General features: G+C 40.5%; 1 protein-coding gene across 2 annotated transcripts in view; it reads right to left on the bottom strand.

The window, feature by feature from the left end:
- PHF8 (PHD finger protein 8) overlaps positions 1–20,771 on the bottom strand; it is a 92,754-nt gene that overhangs the window by 32,517 nt on the left and 39,466 nt on the right. The window contains exons 11-18 of one of the 2 annotated variants that reach the window (XM_054565726.1): positions 19,710–19,801; positions 14,806–14,895; positions 12,659–12,961; positions 11,787–11,890; positions 7,284–7,462; positions 6,672–6,757; positions 6,035–6,168; positions 4,877–5,190 (exon numbers count right to left, since the gene is read on the bottom strand). In XM_054565726.1, the coding sequence (XP_054421701.1) occupies positions 4,877–5,190; positions 6,035–6,168; positions 6,672–6,757; positions 7,284–7,462; positions 11,787–11,890; positions 12,659–12,961; positions 14,806–14,895; positions 19,710–19,801 (1,302 nt within the window). The remainder of the gene's footprint in view (positions 1–4,876; positions 5,191–6,034; positions 6,169–6,671; positions 6,758–7,283; positions 7,463–11,786; positions 11,891–12,658; positions 12,962–14,805; positions 14,896–19,709; positions 19,802–20,771) is intronic. The other variant, XM_054565727.1, reaches the window with a different exon arrangement.

Raw genomic sequence — 20,771 nt, forward strand, 5'->3', positions numbered from 1 at the left:
AAATAAGAAGCTCCTGCACGGCTAAAGAAAACATCAGCAAAATGAAAAGGGAGCCAACCCCATGGGAAAATATATTCACTAATGATACATCAGATAGAGGTTTGATCTCCAAGATATATGAAGAACTCACTCGACTCCACTCCAAGAGGACAAATGATCCAATCAAAAAATGGGCAAAGGACCTGGGCAGACGCTTTTCCAAGGAGGAGATACAGAGGGCCCAGAGACATTTGAAAGGATGCTCGGCATCTCTAGCCATCAGAGAAATGCAGATCAAAACCACCATGAGGTACCACCTCACATCGGTCAGAATGGCCATCATAAACAGATCCACAAACAACAGGTGCTGGCGAGGCTGTGGAGAAAAGGGAACCCTAGTACACTGTTGGTGGGAATGCAGACTGGTGCAGCCATTGTGGAAAGCAGTGTGGAATTTCCTCAAAAAGCTGAAAATGGAAGTGCCTTTTGATCCAGGGATTCCCCTGCTGGGACTATACCCTAAGAATACCAAAACGCCAATTCAAAAGAACCTATGCACCCCAATGTTCATAGCAGCACAACTTACAGTAGCCAAGTGCTGGAAGCAACCTAAATGCCCATCAGTAGATGATTGGATCAAAAAATTATGGTACATTTACACAATGGAATACTACGCAGCAGAAAGAAAAAAAGAACTACTAAACTTCGCGACAGCATGGATGGAACTGGAGAGCATTATGCTAAGTGAAATAAGCCAGGGGGCGAAAGACAAATACCATATGATCTCATCTATAAGTGGAACCTAACCAACAATACAAAGATGCAAGGACATAAGACCAGCAACACTGAAAGGAAAAGAAACCAACAGAGACAAGAGGGAAGAAGGGAGGGGGGGCGGGGGAAAAGGAATGGAAGGGGAAAGTCAAGGACCATATAGCAAGGACTCATGGACAAAACCAAAGGGGAAGAGCTGAGGGAGGGAGGGAAGGAGGGAGGGGGCAAGGGAAAGTGGTGGAGGGTAGGCAGAGACAAATGTATTTGAAAAAATAAATAAATTAAAAAAATAAAATAAATAAAAATTAAAAAAAAATTTAATACTTTAAAAGAATAAAACATGTGCAGGATCTATATAAAACACTGATGAAAGAAGTTTTTAAAAGACTAAAAATTTTTTAAAGAAATTTTTAAAAGGTATATGGAAGGATATACATGTACATATATTAGAAGACTCAATATACCTAAGATGACAATTCTTTTGCAGTGACTGTGAAAAACAGTTTGGTAGTTTCTCAAAGAGTAAAACAGAATTACCATATGACCCAGCCATTCTATCCTAGGCATAATCCCAAAAGAAATGAAAACATATGTCCACACAGAAACATGCACACAAATGTGTTTAGCAGCATTATTCACAACAGTCAAAAGGTAAAAATAACCCAAATGCACACCAGCAGATGAATGGATAATCAAATTGTGGCATATCCATAGAATAGAATACTATTCAGCCATAAAAAGGAGCAAAATACTGATTCATGCTACAACTTGGATGAACCTTGAAAATGTTATGTTAAGTGAAAGAAGCCAGACACGAAAGGTCACATATTATATGATTACTTTTATATGATATACCCATAATAGGTAAATACATACAGACAGAAAGCAGATTGGTAGTTACCAGGGGATAAGGGGAAGGGAACATGGGGAACAATCACTTAATGAATACAAGGTGTTTTTTTGGGATGATGAAAATGTCTTGGAAATAGAAAGAGGCAGTAGTTGCACCACACTGTGAATGCACTAAATGCTGCTGAACTGTTCACTTTAAAATAGTCAATCACCGGTGGGCTTTCTCACAATTACAGAGAAAGCCTTAGCAATATACAACATCTGCCACAAATAACGCCCCTTTATTACAAAATCATTTATTACAAAATCATAAGCATGCAATTCTGTAACATAACAATATCACATTCAAGCTCACCAGATGACATTTTAGGTGAAATGTTCAAATTAAAACTATAAATCATTACACCCATATTATTACCCTACTACCACACTGAAGCAGGCGTTACTTCTGCCAGACCCTGTATGAAGAACTACAGACAAGTGATAAAAATCTTGCAATAGTGCCTCCCATCAGAGAATAGCAAATGGCGGCTCTGTTTTCTACAAAATCAAGCTCTCGTAGGAGAGGAGGATGGCTGAGAGGGCAGATGAAGAAGTTGTGAAGACAATTCCCCTGTGTTTAAAAAAAAAAAAAAGATTGCTGAAGACCAGGCCCTGGATCATACTTTAATGTGATGAAGCTGGTATCTACCTTAAGCAAATGCCCTCAAGAACCTACATCTAGAAGAAAAAAGTTTGAACCCAGGGTTTAAGGCTACAAAAGATCCACTGACTCTGATGCTGAGTGCAAGTTCCAATGGGCTTTAACTGAGCAAGGTGGGCTGTCATCTGGGTTGGTGTTTTGGTTCAAAGCCAAAGAGATTTTGAGGAGTATGCCCCTAACCCTATTTTTACTGTAAGGTCTACTATTTTTAGTGTACAAATTTTCAGGACACGATGTTTTTCAGGAATGCATACATCTCATTATAGCAGAAAAGGCCTCTGATCAAAGATGTCAGTCTCCATAAATTAGTTTACAAATACCAAGCTATCCTAATAAAAATCCTATTAGAATTTTTCATAAACTTGACAAGCTGACTCTAAAATCCATCTGGATTAGAAAAAGCTCAATAATGGCCTAGAAATTCTGGAAAAATAAGAACAAGTAAGTTGATATCTCCTTGTTAAACTGCCTTTCTAGTGTTGCTGGGTGAAGCAGGAACAGGGAGGGTGACGGGGAAGCAAAGGCTGAGTGAGTTGTTTGTTCTGAGGGGACTAGTTAGACCATATCTGGATGTCTTGGCTGTAGGTCAATGTGACTATCTGCTGAAGGAAAAATGGGTGGCTGAGAAACTTGGCACAACCCTAAGACCAATCATAGCTCAGCACAGAGATGACGGGCTTGATGAGCATCTATGTTCTCCTCAGGTCCAAAGCGAGTTCTGCAGAAGGGGTTTGCCTTACCAGACACAAGACCTATAGTAACTAACCTATGTGACATGGCCACAGAAATGGATAGAATTATTTTATGGAACAGAATAATAATATCTAACACTTACACATTTACCATGTGCTGTGCAATGTTGTAAGTGCTTTATATATATTAATTAATTTTAACCCCATGACAACCTATGGGTAGAAATTAACTAGCTTGCCCAAGGTCAGATAGCTATTAAGGGACAGAATTGGGAATGCAGAGCAGAAAAATAAATCTAGATATATATAGGAATTCAGTTTATGACAAAAGTGGAACTCCATATCAGGGGGATAAATGATGAACTGGCCAATAAATGGTGTTGGAGCAAATGATTACCCATATAGAAAAAAATAAAGTTAGATTCTTACCTCCCACAATTCACAAAACTTGATTCCGGAAAAGGAGCTAAAATTTTAACTTCTATACAAGCTTTAGGTAAAAATATAAGAAAGTCTCCTTACATATGATATAAAATACACAAAAAACTGATAAAGATGACTATGTAAAAGCTGAAATCCTCTGCATGCTAAAAGATATCATAAATGAAATACAAGCAACAGACAAAAAGAAAACATTTTCAACATTTCCAGAATACATTAAAATACTCCAACAAATGTAGAATAAAGAACTCCTACAAATCAGTAAGAGAGATAAACATCTTAATAGGAAAATGGGTGAAAGACTGAATAGATAATTCACAGAAAAGAAATAAAGAATAACCGATAAACATAAAACAAACTGAGGCACCATTTTGTGCCATCTGCTTGGCAAAAATTTAAAAGGCTGGTAACAGCCACTGCTGGTAAGGCTGTGGAGAAACAGGTATTTCTCATAACATTGCTCATATTCTGGCTGTTTCAGAGGGGAATTTGGCACTATTAACATGTATTTCGTACATACAGTTCAACCCAGCAGAGAAATGTTAGCTGGAACACGGGCACTAGGGTTATTTACAAGAACTTTCATTGCAGCATTGTTAGTAACAGTAAAAAATTAGAAAAAAACCTAAATGTTAATCAGTAGAGAATGGCCAAACTAATCATGGTACAGCTATGTTACAAGACTATTATGCAGCAGGTATATCTCAGTATGTATTGACTAAGTAAATCTCTAGGAACTGATGTTGAAAGATATCCAAGCAAGACATAGAACCACAAACACTAACACTGCCCTTGTATCTATGTCTACATGTGGGTATAAACACAAGAAAATGAAAGGTGTACATCAAACTGATAGCAAAGGTTATCTTCCTCAGAGGCAGATGAATGCTAGTAAAAGGTAATTTTTACTTTCTCTGTCTTGTTCTAATTTTGGTCAATAGCATTAACTTTTTTAAATATTAAAACAATTAAAACTTACATTAAGTCAGCTATACTATACAAAAAAGTGCTTTATACACTGAAGTACTCGATAAATCTTAGCTTAAAAAAAGAAGTCGTCTCTTAAATGTAAAAAGTTGACTGAAAGGTTATTATATACTTTTGCCAGGGATGAACTGAATGACATAGAACACAAACAATACCGGTAATGGAAGTAAAATAGTCAAGGGAAAAAAGTCACCAACACTGAAAGTTGGACTAAAAGTGAATGATAGTTAATTATAACAGCTACCAATTTTTGAGCACCACCCATGAGCAAGACAACATGTCAGGTGCTCTGTACAAGCAACATCTCTAATTCTTACATCAACCTGTGAGATATTCCCATTTTATAAATTAAGAAAATATGGCTCAGCTGTCCGGGATTGGGATTGGGATTGAGACTGGGGCTGGGGGAGCCCTTCTGGCCTGGACCCAAGTGGTCAGCTGCCCTTACTATACTCTGCATCCTTGAAGCATGCTCCCAAGCTGTCTTGTTCATCCAGACTGGCGTTCTCCTCCTCCTCCTCGCTCTCGGCTCTCCAGTATGCTGGACGCTTGATGGGCCGCTTTCCCGGGGTGCGCTGGGAAGCAGGACTGCTAGACACTGTGCCCAGCCCACTGCTGGAGCTTGTACTGCTTTGGTCCTGCCCCCTGGTCCACCAGGCCTGCAGACTGGAGGTAGCTGGGGAGGATGATGAGGCCTGCAGGTTGGCCATGCATAACATGCCCTGGATGGCCTCCTGAGTGCTGGGAGAGGCAGGAGCCTCGCTGCAAGGGACAAAGGAGAAATGCTGAGGTAGTTTCTCTAGGTGTCAGTGGAAAACAGTCATCAGAATAGTTGGGGAGGAGGAACAACAGCTGAGGGGTCAGGGTGAGAGGAAGAAGAGAATTATCCCAGGTAAAAAAAAAAAAAAAAAAACAAAAACAGAAATCAAACTAAAGGATCCATACAGTATCAAAGACTGTTTTCATGAAAAGACCAATCCTTCTTGCTTCAAGTCAAGCAGGCAAGATGGCAAATAGAAGGGCGCTTTTCCCTCCCTATTCATCCATGCTGCATTCTTTCCTTTAAAAAAAAAAGGGCCCAGTTCTCCTTCGTCTCTCCCAGCCCCTCTTACAACTTCCAGAGAACACAAAACTGATTCCCCTTGATATCTATACAGTCTCTCTCTCAGATCTTAAGTTTCTTAGGATGGATTTCAAGTCTACTTTATTTTTTCAGTCCAAATGCCCAGGCTAATTCTTTGTCCCTTTAAATAATAGCTTGAGTCCTGGCCGGTGTGGCTCAGTTGGTTGGAGCATCATCCCATTCACCAAAAGGCTTCAGGTCTGATTCCAGGCCAGGGCACATGCCTAGGCTGTGGGTGTGATCCCCGGTTGGGGACCCTAAGAGAGGGAACCAATCAATGTTTCTCTGTCACATCAATGTTTCTCTCTCTCTCTCTCAAAGCAATGAAAAAAAATGTCCTTGGGCACGGATAGATAGATAGACAGGTAAATAAACAGCAGCTTGATAAGTATCTGCCAACTCGCTGACTCAGCCCTTTGGGTGGGGGGTGGGGGTATGCTGTTTGATTGCCTTGGAAAGGGGATATCAAAGCCAGTTACTCACGTGAGTGCAGCATAGTCAGGTCCCCCCACCTGCCTGCTGGCCTTGAGTAGATCAAGAATTCCACCAGCTCCACTCCCATTCCCAAGTTTGCCTTCGACCCCTTCTACCATGTCCTCATCTGTTGTATAGTCCTCCTGTTGGAGAAAGAGGATATCATCTCACCTGCCCAGGGTTGGTCAGGTAAAGCCCCAATATAGGGTTGACAGTCTCACTCCTGAAACTATTATCTTCTGAGCACCAAGTATAGACTAAGTACAAAACAGAATACTCATTCTTTCATTTCAATTCCCACAGCATCTTTGTGAGTTGGGTATTATAGGTCCCATTTTACAGATAAGGAAACTAATGCTCAGTTTAATAATTTGTGTAAGCTCACAATCAGATATTCCAAATTGGATACTCTTTCTGCTTATCATGCTGCCTTTTATTCTACTCTGTATTAATGATTTTTAAAATATTTCAATTAAATTATAATCTTCCATTTATATGTTCAGTAACACTTAGTACAGTCTTTCATTTAATAAATACCTTTGGCGCTGAATGCACAGGATCATTTTCCCTCCAAGTAGAATGATAATCTGCCTTCTGCCTCTATAACCTGAATGAGCAGAAGACTAGACACAGGGCAGGCTCCTACCTCAATGTCAAACTCCACTTCTCCTGGTTCACGAACTCGGTTCGGGTCAGAGCAAGGCTTCGCACGGGGCAGCTTTCGGGGAAATTCTAGAAAACAATGGAATGCACTTACCATGAAGCTAAGATCAGCATCTGAGCCAAATACCCATGGGAAAGAAAATAAGACTATAGTTTTCCTGAAAGTAATGACCACCGATGACTATATTTAAAAAGGTTAGGAATTAGCTTAGAAATAAATCTTTAGCCCTGACCAGTGTGGCTCACTTGATTGGGCATTGTTCCACCAAGTGAAAGGTTGCCAGTTCAATTCCGGGTCAGGGCACATGCCTAGGTTGCAGGTTTGGTCCGGGTCAGGGCATATAAGAGGCAACTGATGAATGTTTCTCTCTCACATCAATGTTTCTCTCCCTCTCTTTCTCTCTCCCTTCCCTTCTCTCTAAAAAACATTAAATAAATAAATAAATAAATCTCTAGAGCAAAGGTTACATGGAGGCCTACAGAACTGGTAAATCAGAATGTCAACAAGCTCAGGCCTAATGTCTGGAGTCTATCAAGGGGAGCAAAAACAAAAGTGAAATGGGCAAGATAGGAAAGAGAAAGAACAGGTACACACTTGGTCTTATAATCAGGGTCGTCTTCTCCTTTCCTAATCTCTCATCAATCTGCAGTTCATCATCTGAATCCAAGTCAAATTCATCCTCCATCACCTGTTCTGCCATTAGCCTAGATTTGTCTGCCTTCCTTGCGATCTTGGCTCGCCGAGTCTTTGATAAGCTCTTGACCCTCTTGGTACTAGAGAGAAAGAGAAGAACATAAAAACAGTCACACTCTATATTGTTATGGTGGCAACTCTTTCCAAATTGATCCAAATTCAATGCAATTTCTATCAAAATACAGCTCACATTTTTGTAGAAATTAATAAAGCTAATACTAAAATGTATATGGGTATACAAAGGTCTCAACATGGCCAAAACAATCTGGAAAAAGAACAAAGTTGGAGGACTCATACTACTCAATTTCAAAATTTACTATAAAGCTACAGTAATTCAGGTAGTATGATATTGACATAAGGATAGACATATATCAGAACTGTACTGCAAGTCTAAAACTAAAACCTTAAATTCATGGTCAACTGATTTCTGACAAAGGTGCCAAGACAATTCAGTTGGAAAAGGATGGTCTTTTCAAGAAATGGTGCTGAAATAACTGGCTATCACATGCAAAGAAAATATAGATGCAAAAAAAATGAGGATTCGTACCTCACATCATACACAAAAATTAAGTCAAAATGGATCATAGGTCTAAATGAAAATGCTACAACTATAAAACTTCTAGAAGACATAGGAAAATATCCTTCTGACCTGGGATTACAAAACATTCAAATTGTGCTTCAAAAGACATTATTAAGAAAATGGAAAGAAAAGTCACAGACTAGAAATAAATATTTGCAAATCATTTATCTAGTGAAGTATCTGTATCCAGAATCTTTAAATAACTCTTAGGACTCTCTAATAAGACAAATAAGTCAATTTAAAAGTGAGCAAAAGATTTGAAAGGACATTTCTCTAAAAACGATATACAAATGACCAACAGTCACATGAAAAGGTGCTCAACATTGTTAGTCTTAAATGAAAATTAAGCCACAATGAGATATCAGCTTACATCCACCAGAATGGCTATAATTCAAAAAGACAGAGAATAGCAAGTGTTAATCAGTAGTTGGACAAACTTGTAATTGCTGGTGGGAATATAAAAAGTTAAGAAAATGACATTTTGAAATAAATTGTGTCAGTTTCTTAAAAAGTTAAAAGCAGTTATCATAAGACCCCAAATTTTACTCCTGAGAAACAAAAACATGTCTACACAAAAATCTGCATGCAAATGCTCATAGCACTATTATTCATAGTAGCCAAAAGTGGAATCAATATAAATGACCACCAACTGGTGAATAAACAAAGTGTAGTATATCCACACAATGGAATACTATTCAGCAATAAAAATGAAGCAATTAATGATACATACTACACATCATGGAACCTAAAAAACACTACACTGAGTGAAAGAAGCCAGACACAAAAGACCACACATTGTGTGACATCGTTAATATGGAATGTCTAGAAAAGGCAAATCTATACAAACAGAAAGTAGATTAGTGGTTGCTTGGGCCTTGGGGAGGGAACCAGGACTGACTATAATGGGTATAAGGGATCTTCTGGGGTGACAGAAATGTTCTAAAATTGGATTGTGGTGATGGTTGCACATTCTTTACATTTATTAAAAGTCATTTACTAGTTCATTTAAAATAGAGTGTGTGATATGTAAATTATACCTCAAAAAAAGCCATTAAAATATATAAAAGAAATGAAACTCAATAGTGCCTTAAATAATGCTGTTATACATGGTAAACAATATTAACCAGTACAAACTGATAAAATAAACCTTATTGTTAAAAAGAAATACATTTTTGGTAAATTAGTATACTTGATATACTCAGCAAATAGTCATTTGGTGAACTAGCTTTCAGTGAATTGGCTCTCATTATATTGGCCCGTTTTCTGCTTCACAGAGTTGTTGGGAGGATTAAATGAGCTAATGCAGACACTGACACATGGCAAGTGCCTAATGGTAGCTAATTTGATATATAATTAAGTTCTTGGGGCCTCAGTTTCCACATTAGTAAAACAGAGATAACAACACTGATCTTCAGGGCTGTTGTGAGGACTAAATAAAATAATGTATGTAATAGCTAAGGTAGAGTCTGATAAAGAGCAGATGCTCTGTAAATGGTAGCTATTTATGCCCTGATCTTTTTAAACTTGTAGCCATGAAAAAAGTCAAACATATACAAAAATATAAAAGTACTGTATAACAAACTCCCACGTACCTATCACCCAGTTAAGCTTCATAATTATCAACACACAGCCAATCTTGTTTCATTTACACCTCAGTCCTCACAAAACACTGGATTACTTTGGAGAAAAGCCCAGACATAATATCATCTGGTCTGTAAATATTTTTATACTGACTCTATAGGTTCACTTAAAAGCCGCCTCTGGCAGCTTCAGGAACTAAGAGCAACACAAGAAGGACTGGTAGCGAAGGGGAAATGTCTCATTGTGTCCTCAGTAGCCATTACAGGCTGGACCCTTAGGACTCTCAATTTTCCCTTCCCCAGAGACCAACCATTGGTTCTGGACAAAGGCAATGCTCACTAATCTTATTCTCTAGTAACTGGGTTCTCAAATCCCAAGGATAGCTCTACTGCTTTCAGAATCTGCCCTACTCTCATTCTCTCTTTCCCTTATTTCTCAGCCAGGTGGACCTACTATACCTTACCCTTGGGATCTGAAGACAACCTTTTCCTACAAAAAGACTATTATGGTATCCTTGTCACTTGAGCTCCCACAATGTTCACACTCTGTACTTGGCTCTTGACAGCTCCTGTCTGGTGTTCTGAGTGCCCAGATGATAACTCTTACTATCTTCTTCTGCCTGCCTATGTGTTTCAGGATTTTTGATGACCTAGTCAGCTTCTGCTCATACGCACACCATTGTCACCACCGTCACCTTTCATCTTCAACTTTAGCATTATATTCATAAGAGCTGCCACTAATCAAGCATTTACTATGTGGCAGGCCCTTTGATAGGCACTTTATATACACTATCTCATTTGTTCTTCCAACAACCCTAAATAACTTTTATCTATAAAATATATACAATGAGAACACTGAGGCAGACAGGTTAATTAACTTGCCATGATCACACACAAATACATGTCAGAGCTGAGATTTAAACTCAAGATTGTCTGATTCCCTAGCCCATGTTTTTTGTTGTGAACAGCTTTTATTCTTTTAGAAAATGTTCCATTGCCCTGACTGGTGTAGCTCAGTTGGCTGGGCATCATCCAGCAAAGCGAAAGATCACTGGTTCGATACCCAGTCAGGGCACATGCCTGGGTTGCGGGCCTGGTCTCTGGTCGGGACGTGTATGAGAGGCAACCAATCGATGTTTCTCTCCCACATCGATGTTTCTCTCTCTCTCTTTCTCCCTCCCTTCCCCTCTCTCTAAAAAATAAAAAGAAGTCTTTTTCAAAAAAAGAAAATGTTCTGTAAAAATTATTTTAAGAAAAGTAATACATGTCCATTGTACAAAATCCAAATACTACTGAAGTGCAAATTTCCTCTACTATCTCCCCTATCCTACTTTCCAGAGGTAATTACTGTTACAAGTTTGGTTGACAAGTATAAAATAACAAATATATTTATTTGTGTGAATGTGTACAAATATCTCTGGAAGAAAATCATTGACATTGGTTGTCCATGGGGAGGGGAACTGGGGAACAGAGAGGAGAACAAAATTTTTCACTATGTATTCTTTCATGGTTTTTGAATTTTAAACTGTATAAATTAAACTTTAAAACTCTTTGAAAACGTTAAATTAAAAATAAAGGGAAAAATCTGTATATTGCTTTTTTACACATACATGTGCACACATACAGTTTTGTAAAAATTAAAATGGAACTATCACTATATATTATTTTGTAAACTGACTTTTTCACTTAAGAATTTACCATGATCTCTCCATGCCAAGAATTAAACTCATTCCTTTTTAAATCGCTACATGGTATTCTATTCTAGATGTACCATAATTTATTTATCAAACCTTTATTGATGAACATGTTTCCAATTACTTACTATTATAAACAAAGATGTGAACATTTCTCTGTATACACCTGTGCAAATATTTCTGCAAAATAAATTCCTAAAAACTGAATAGAAAAAGGTATATAAAAAACTAATGCTCTTAACCAGTATGCTATCCTACCTGTTATACCTGCCAGCAGTTCTGACCCACTGACTTGCTGCCATTTCTAGATCTTATACAAGATTTTTCTGAGGATTGCCAATTAGATTCCAGACTTCTCTCCTACCTACCCACAAATACACCATGGTTCTCTGAACTAAGCAATGATACTTGATAAATATCTGGGTATTTCTCCAAGTGCAGTCCCTCCCCAGCCCATGTTCCAGTCCCAGGTCCCAATTCCATGCCCTGTGTTAGCGGCATGTTGCTACCAACATTCCCAGTATCTCTGTGTTCATTTTTCCCACCTCACCTGCCATTAGACATCAATAGGGCCAGCGGGCCCTCGTTCCCATCAACGTCCAAGTCTGGCGAGTCATCATCTGAATCATTCAAGCAGGCACCAGTGATGTTGAACTGCAGAAGGAGGAAGCTCAGTTGTCACCTGTTTGGGTCTCCCATGTGAATCAGGATGGCCAGTTCCCTCTGGTTTCACTGGTTTAGTTCACTGTCAAAACCACCTGAACAAAGGCCTTCTGCTACACTGTCCCACCCCTCCTCATCCCCACCCCCAAAGGATCACAGGAGTAGGAAGTTGAGAATGTACGACTGCCTCACGGGGGACCCTACCAATCTTATAAAACACGTTCTCCAAAAAGAGGGAGGAGCACCTTCACATGCCCATAGAAGGCACCACAATCTTGAGGCAATGTGGCGCTCTGGAGGATAGCTTTTCTCAAGGACCTTTTTAAGACTCCAACCTGGCACTCATATAACATGTTCTCAAGTGTCATTCCCATCCCACCATTTCAAGATTCAGCTCATGTCACATTTTCTGAGAACTCCTGACCACTGCCCTTACCCAGATAGAATCATCCCCCTATGTGTCTCAGGGTCCCACACACACCCCTGATTGTAACATCCATAACACTTCATTGCACTCATTGGTTTTTATGCCTATCCTTCTCACTAGCCTGTCAGCCTCTTGAAAGTTACATCTACAGCACCTGTCACAGTGCCCAGCATAGACAAGGTCTCAATAAACGCCTGTTACATGAATGGGACTGGTAGCCAAACACCAGGGACCCTAAGGGAGGTGGGAGAACAGAATAGCCTGTCCTTTTGATACCCTGCTCTTCCAAGGGACCGAAAAGGGTTGGGCTGAACCCATGGGCCAGCACCCACCTTTGCTTTCTGGGAAGAGCCTGTCTTCAGTGCCTGATGATTGTGTATGTCCATGAGATTATAGCCCAATTGGCCAGCAGGCCCCAAGGCTGAGCTCTCCTTGCCCTTTTGCTCTGCCTTCTTGAAGAGTTCCTTGGGCTTCAGGCCTTTCTTCTTTGAATCACTTTTGGAGGGCAGTGACAGCCTGGACATGGCTACTGAAGTGGAATGGGCTGGCTTGGTTAAGGGAATGGAGCCGGCTGGGGAGATCCTCTGCATCCCAAAGATATTGCTCGTCTTCCCAACCTTCTGTTGGAAGATATCCTACAAGAGTGTTAGTACACAAGGGGGTTAGAGCTTAATCAAGGGTCTCTCTGCTAATAGCAGAGGTATGTTCATGGCACTGGCAGTACTGCCATGGAAATGGCTTACAGATGCTCCACGTACGCACACCCTTGTTTCTGCACAATGAGTGATCAAGAATTTACTGGGTGTCATTGCTTTACTTAGCCAATGACAAATTCGGAGAAGACGAGCAGAGGGAGAGCCCAGCATTATTGTCAAAACTGAGAGAAAAGACTCCAAGAGCAGCTGACATGAGACAAAATAATTGAGTACCACACTGTATGGTTCGAACTTTAAGGACTGAAGAAGTTGAGAGAAATAGAGAGGTTGTAGTCTTTATTCTGCTACTAGCTACCTCTATGGCCTCAGAAAGGTGATCTAGCCACTCTGGGGCTCTGTTTACTCAGCTGCAAAATTAAAAAATTAGACTAGAACAGTGGTTTTCAAAGATGTTCTGTGGCTCTTCTGAGCTTCTTGGAAGGAGCCATGGGGACTGGAGGGAAGTAGAAGGCAAACAAAAGGAACAAGTGGAGCTCTAAGCCTATTGCCTTCATCTTATTCATAGAAGCTATGCTTCTACTGCTTGTATCTATTGGACTTCCATGTCAAATCTTATTTGAAAAAAAGATCCCATTGCTTTAAAATATTTGAAAGCCAATGAATCAGATATGACGCATCACTAAGTCCTCTTCCAACTAGCCCAAAGTTCTGCATATACAAAATTGGTTTAAGTGAGAAGAGATGGGAAAAGGATAGGCCTTTAATTAAACCTGAAGGATTCTGACAAATAGGAGTGCAGGAAAATGAGGTAGGAGGTGGACCATGGAAGCTACACTGTAGGCGTGAAACATGCTGTAAGCGGTAAGGCTAAAAGCCCAACTTCCCAGTAGTTCATTCTGACCACCCTTCAGTATGGACTTAGTGCTGGATGGAACTTTACAGGTTCTGAGCTAAAGGAAAATTTAAACTTCCTGAAGTCCAGTTCTCCTCTGGTGCCTCTACTGCTTCACCAGCCCACACTGAGTTCTCTCTTTGCTGCAAAGTCTATTAATAACAAAGGTTCACATTTATTGAGTCCTTACTCTGCCAGGCACTGCGCAAGGGGCTCTACATTCAGCAGTTTTTAGTTCTAACAAAACTCTGAAAAAGTAGAGTTATCCCCACTTTACAGATAAGGATACTGAGGCTCTGAAAGGCTTGCAAGTGACAGAGCAGGAATGAGAACCCAAGTTTCTCTGAGTCTCTTACCACTACACCTTACTGCCTCGTGGTTTATGCCACCTGTTGAAACGTGGCTTTGTAATCATCTTCAACCCGGGAGAACTGTCATTTTGTAGAATGCAGAGACTGAGTCAAAATATTAATAACAACAACTACTACTACTATGACCTCCACCACCCACCACCACCATGACACACCATCAAAATTTATTGAGCACCTACTGTGTGCCAAGTACTACACTTAATGCTTAAACTGTATTACCTTATTTAATCCTTTAACAACCCCTGAGTATGTACAATTATCCCCACTTTGGAGATGAGGAAATGAGGCTTAGACAGGTTAACTTTGCCCAGTGTCTCCTACTAGACTGTCAGTTCTTTCTGGCCAGGCATCGTATTATGTATCCTAAGCACCTAGCCCAATGTGCGGCACACTTGAGGCACATAATAGAATTATATGAATGAGTAAATAAATGAATAAATAGTCATTGGTGGGGCCTTCCCAACCTTTCCCCTAAGCTCTAATGCCAACTGCAGAGGCCTGACCTGCCACTTGAGCCTTGAGCCCTTCCCAAACGCCTCCCCTGTTCCCATGCTTCTTACTTCCACCAGGCGGATCTCCCGTGCCAGATCTTTAATGAGCTGTACAGTCCGCACTGTGTCTGGAATCTCATCCTCATGGTCTGGCAGAGCCTGTCAAACAAAAAGCATTAGGAATATACCCACATATAAATGAACAACTGATTTTCGACAAAGGTACCAAGGCAATGGAGAAAGGGTAGTAACAAATAGTGCTAGACCAATTAGATAGCCATATGCCAAAAAAGAACCTCAATCCATCCTGCACCACACACACAGACATACATATAAATTCAAAATGAATCACAGACCTAAATGTAACATCTAAAACTATAAACCATTAAGAAGAAAGCAGAGAAGGAAATATTTATGACACTGGGTCAGGCAAAGATTTCTTAGGATACAAAAAGCAGGAACCATAAAAGAAAATCCAGTAACTTCCGGCCAAGATGGAGGAGTAGGTAGATACACTTTGCCTCCTCGTACAAACAAAAGAAGGACAATAACAAATTTAAAAACAAAAAATAACCAGAATTGCCAGAAAATCGAACTGTACGGAAGTCCAACAACCAAGGAGTTAAAGAAGAAACATTCATCCAGACAGGTAGGAGGGGCGCAGACGAGCAGCCAGGGTGGAGAGGACGCAGAGCAAGGCAGCGGCCGGAGGACCAGGTGGGCGAGGTGGTGGCTGGCAGACCAAGCGGTCCCACATTTGTGTGCAGATAAACTGGGAGGAACAGCTGGGGAGCGGGACAAACTGCACAATTCATAGTTCCAATGCGGGAAAAGAAAGCTTTAAGATCTCTGGCTATAAAAACCTGTGGGGGATGCAGCAGCAGGAGAAACTCCCAGACTCACAGCAGAGTTCGTTGGAGAGACCCACAGAGTCCTAGAATGTACACAAACCCACCCACTCAGGATTCAGCACCAGACGGGCCCCATTTGCTTGTGTGTAGGGGGGCAAGTGACTGAAAGCTGGCTGAGAACCAAGCAAGCAGCACTGTTTCCTCTCTGACCCCTACCCCACATACTGCGACACAGCACAGCAACCTGGGTTGCCCCTGCCCTGGCAAATACGTAAGGCTCTGCCCCTTACAACATAACAGGCATGCTAAGACAAAGAAATATGGCCCAAATGAAAGAACAGATCAAAGCTCCAAAAATAGAACTCAGCAATGAACACATAGCTAACCTATCAGATGCACAGTTCAAAACACTGGTAATCAGGATGCTCACAGAAATGACTGAGTATGGTCGCAAAAAGGAAGAAAAAGTGAAGACTATGCAAAGTGAAATAAAGAAAAGTACACAGGGAACCAACAGTAAAGGAAGGAAACCGGGACTCAGATTAATGATTGGCAGCAAAAGGAAGAGCTAAACATTCAACCAGAACAGAATGAAGAAACAAGATTTCAAAAAAATGAGGAGAGGCTTAGGAATCTCTGGGACAACTTTAAACATTCTAACATTCGAATTATAGGGGTACCAGAAAGAGAAGAGGAAGAGCAAGAAATTGAAAACTTATTTGAAAAAATAATGAAGAAAAACTTCCCCAATTTGGTAAAGGAAATAAGACTTCCAGGAGATCCAGGAAGCTCAGAGAGTCCCAAAGAAATTAGACCCAAGGAAGCACACACCAAGACACAACATAATTACATTACCCCAGATTAAAAATAAGGAGAGAATCTTAAAAGTAGCAAGAGAAAAGGAGACAGTTACCTACAAGAGTTCCCGTAAGACTATCAGCTGATTTCTCAAAAGAAACCTTGCAGGCAAGAAGGGGATGGAAAGAAGTATTCAAAGTCATGAAAGACAAAGGCATCCAGCAAAACTATCATTTAGAATGGAATGGCTGATAAAGTGCTTCCCAGATATGGTCAAGCTAAAGGAGTTCATCATCACCAAGGCCTTATTAAATGTTAAAGGGCCTTATCCAAGAAAAAGAAGATCAAAATTATGAATAGTAAAATGACAACAAACTCACAACTATCGACAACTGAACCTAAAAACAAAAACAAAAACAAAAAACAACTAAGCAAACAACTAGAACAGGAACAGAATCACAGAAATGAAGATCAGAGGGGAGGTGGAGGGTGAGAATGGGGGAAAAGGTACAGGGAATAAGCAGCATAAATAGTAGGTACAAAATAGGCAGGGGGAAGTTAAGAATAGTATAGGAAATGGAGAAGCAAAAGAACTGATATGTATGGCCCATGGACATGAACTAAGGGGGCTGCGGGGAATGCTGGTGGGAGGGGGTGAAGGACAGAAAGGAATAAAGGGGAGAAAAAAAGTGGGACAACTGTAATAGCATAATCAATAATACATATATATAGTTTTTAAAAAAGAACAACTGATAAACTGGACTTAAAAAAAAAGAAAAATTCCTTGCCCTGGCTGGAGTGGCTCAACGGATTGAGCCCTGGCCTGCAAACCAAAGGGTCCTCAGTTCGATTCCCAGTCAGGGCACATGCCTGGATTGCAGGCCAGTTCCCCTCAGTAGGGGGCGCGCAAGAGGCAACCACACATTGATGTTTCTCTCCCTCCCTTCCCCTCTGTCTAAAAATTAATAAATAAAATCTTTTTTAAAAGAAGAAAATCTCTTGGAAAAACACTTATGACAAACCACAGACTCGGAGAAAATATTTACAAGATATGTATCTGATAAAGGACAGTGTCAAAGATATGCGAGGAACTCAGGTGAAGGCTTGGCCCACATCCCTCAAAAGTCAAGGACCTAAGGGAGGTCTCTGGGGACATCCCAGCCTCTACACTTGTGAGGAGAGAACTCAATGCTGAGTAGCTACCAGCCCACAGCTCGCTCAACAGCAACGCAGGGAGAGAACTGTTGGTTGTCTCCCTTAATTCATTTGCAATCTTTTTAGAGTCCTCGAGATTTACATGTTTATATATGTAGCCAGATCTCTCAAGCTGTTCCTTTGTGATTTCTTCCACCAGTTTTCACTTCACTTCAGTATCCAGAGGATGGATACAAATTCCTCAACATTTACTCCTTGTTTCCCATGATTTCATTCTTTTTTTCCCTTTAATTCTTTTAATCCACCTGGAATTTATTGTGGTGGCTGGGCAAGGGTTGGCACCTAGAAGCCACATGACCCAGCTGGATAACCTTAACAGCTTCCTCCTCCCAGGCCAGGGGCTCTGGAAAGGTGAGGGAGCAAGTGGAAGTCATCTGAACTTCACAAAAGACTTCTTCCATAAGCATGAGCTCCTCAGATCTGTGTCCTACTCTCCTACAGCTCCCTTTGGCCACACTATCTGGGCCACCCCTTGGTCCCTGGGCCATCCTGACTCAAGACATGAGTGCTTAGGACCCATCCATTTCCCTCCCTTTTGGTGTTTCTGGGACAGAGTCACTCGAAAGTTCACTTCATGGGGTGGGGGGGATGTCAGAGATGAAAGTCAAGGTAGCCACACCTGAGGGATAAAAACAAACGGAATCACAGGCTAAGGCCCTGACATAGATGCATCTAAGGAGCAAGAGAGGGAACAACACATGAAGTCTAAGGACATCTGAGGGGAAGACTGGCAACAGGAAATTGGGAGATTGTGCAAGTCAATCCCGCAGTGGCTAAAGGTCTTCTTAGGGCACTGTATGCAGAAGAAGAAGTCTATAAAAAGTATAAAAAGCATAAAGGAATGTGTTGATATGTCTTCTATTTTTTGTATTTCTTAAAATTGCTTTTTTAAAAAGTCAACGTTCTGAGTAAATAATCCAGTCACATAATTCAAGAATCAAACAATATATAAAGATATATATTGAAAAGCCTCATCACCCCATTAGGCCATTGGCTCCGTCAGGCCACCCCCATGTGTCACTTTTATTAGTTTCTTCTGCATCCCTCCAGATTGTGTCTTCAGGCAAATACAAATATAATTGTTGTATATAAGGTAGCACCCTATACACATAGTTCTACACCTTTACTTGACAGATTCTGGAGATCTTTCCAAATTAGTACAAGAGAGCTTTCTTAATCTCTTTTATAGCTGTTTAGTATTCAACTGGATAGATGGATATTGATATATTCCTAAAGAGCCATTTTGGCAGTATGCATCAAGAGTCTCTTTTTTTTATATATATTTTTATGCAGTAATTGCTCTTCTAGGAATCTATCCTGGAGAAACAATGAAGAGAGAAGGGACAAAGACTAATGCAGACACATATTCACTGCATGATTGTTTACTATCCCACAAATAAGTGAATAAATAAAAAGGAAGCAACAATAAACAAGTGGTTAGGTAAGGATGGTACATCCCTGAAAAAGAATATCCTGTAACTGTTAAATGTTTATGGAGAACTTCAGCAACACAGGAAAATGAAAATAAGCCAATCAATTAAAATACAAAATTTTACGTACAGGGTGACAGCAATTAGCCTTTTAAATGCACATTAAGAAAGATCTGCCCTGCCTGGTGTGGCTCAGTGGATTGAGCGCCAGACTGCAAACGAAATGGTCACTGGTTCTATTCCCAGTCAGGGCACATGCCTCTGTTGCCAGCCAGGTCCCTGGTAGGGGGCACGTGAGAGGCAACCACACATTGATGTTCCTCTCCCTCTTTCTCCCTCCCCCTCTCTAAAAAAAAAATAAAGTCTTTTAAAAAAATGATCAGAAGAAAACATACCCAAATGTTAATGTTAATTCCCTCTGAGTATTAAACTTACAGGTGGTTTTTTCCTTCTTTATATTTTTCTGTATTTTCCTAATTCTCTAGAGTAAGCATGTATTGCTTTTTTATAATCAGAAAGAAACATTTGGTAACGTAATCCAAAGAGTCCTAGCCCAGTCCTCTAGCACCAGGAGCCCAAAAGACTCCCTGGTGTTTTCCGCCTTCCCAAAGCATCCACCCAAGGCCAGTCCCTCTGGAGGGCAGAACTCTAGAGGAGGTAGAGAAATATGTATATTTACTTCTTTCTTTGTCCAGGCTCGAAAGGCCAAGTTCAGGGCTTTGCCACCATGGACCAGGTAGGAGGCAGGGTGTCTCCTGTTCTCTCGTAAACCTAGAGGGTGAAAGAGGAAGGCAGAGCTTAAACAAAGCCATGAAGGGAAGTAAAGGGCTTGTTACTTTTTTCAGGCAGCCAGAGAAAATGCTCAAGGTTGTAAACACAACTCCAGATCTCGATTCTTATAATAGTATTCGTTTAGTGAGTACCTACTATGTGCCAGGCATTTGACATCAATTATCTCATTTAATCTTTGTATCCCACCCTGTAACCCAAGTGTCACTATCTTCATTTTATAGTTCAGGACACTGAGGCTCAGACAGGCAAAGAGATTTAACCAAGGGCATACACCTAGTAAAGTATCAAAGCTAATACTGAAACCATGTGTGTCTGAATTCAAGTCCTGTGCTTCTCTCACACTACGAACTCTCTTGGGTTTCAAAATGCAACACTCAGGAGGACCATGACTGCCATCTGCACAGATCTGAAGGGCCATTAATGCCCTTGTTCTGAGTTACTCCAGGAGGAAGTATGACAAACAGTTAGATTTAGGCTCAATAAAGAATTTTCTATTGAACTGAGCTGTTCAGAACAAGTAATAAGCAGTCATCTACCCACTGACTGAAAACTTAAGTGACAGTCTGTCTTGGTGGCATAATAGGGTCTTGAGGTATTATGTAGGAGACTTGTCTCTGAGGTTCTTTTTAACTCTGAGATACTGATTCCTCCTGGCCAAGTCACCTTGAAGAATCTCAGATCTGATCAAAGGAGCCACTCTATTTCAGAGCAGACTGGGTAAGAGGAAACCCAGAGATGAGCTTCCACCTGGGCTTATCAGAACACGTTGGTATCCCCAGAACCAACACAATGATGCCGGAATGATCAGGACTGGGCCTTATCCCCAATGGAAGCAGAGTTTCTCAGGAAACTGAGACTTTCCAGACTGAGCTTCTTACTTTAATTGGTAGGAAATAGGGTTAATTTCACCGTTATCCAATTTTCTTAGCCACCTTTGCTAAATAAAAAG

Source organism: Pteronotus mesoamericanus, unplaced genomic scaffold, assembly GCF_021234165.1.
Source record: "Pteronotus mesoamericanus isolate MK-2021 breed Mesoamerican mustached bat unplaced genomic scaffold, CSHL_Meso_final contig_166, whole genome shotgun sequence".
In the NCBI taxonomy this organism is placed as follows: domain Eukaryota; kingdom Metazoa; phylum Chordata; class Mammalia; order Chiroptera; family Mormoopidae; genus Pteronotus; species Pteronotus mesoamericanus.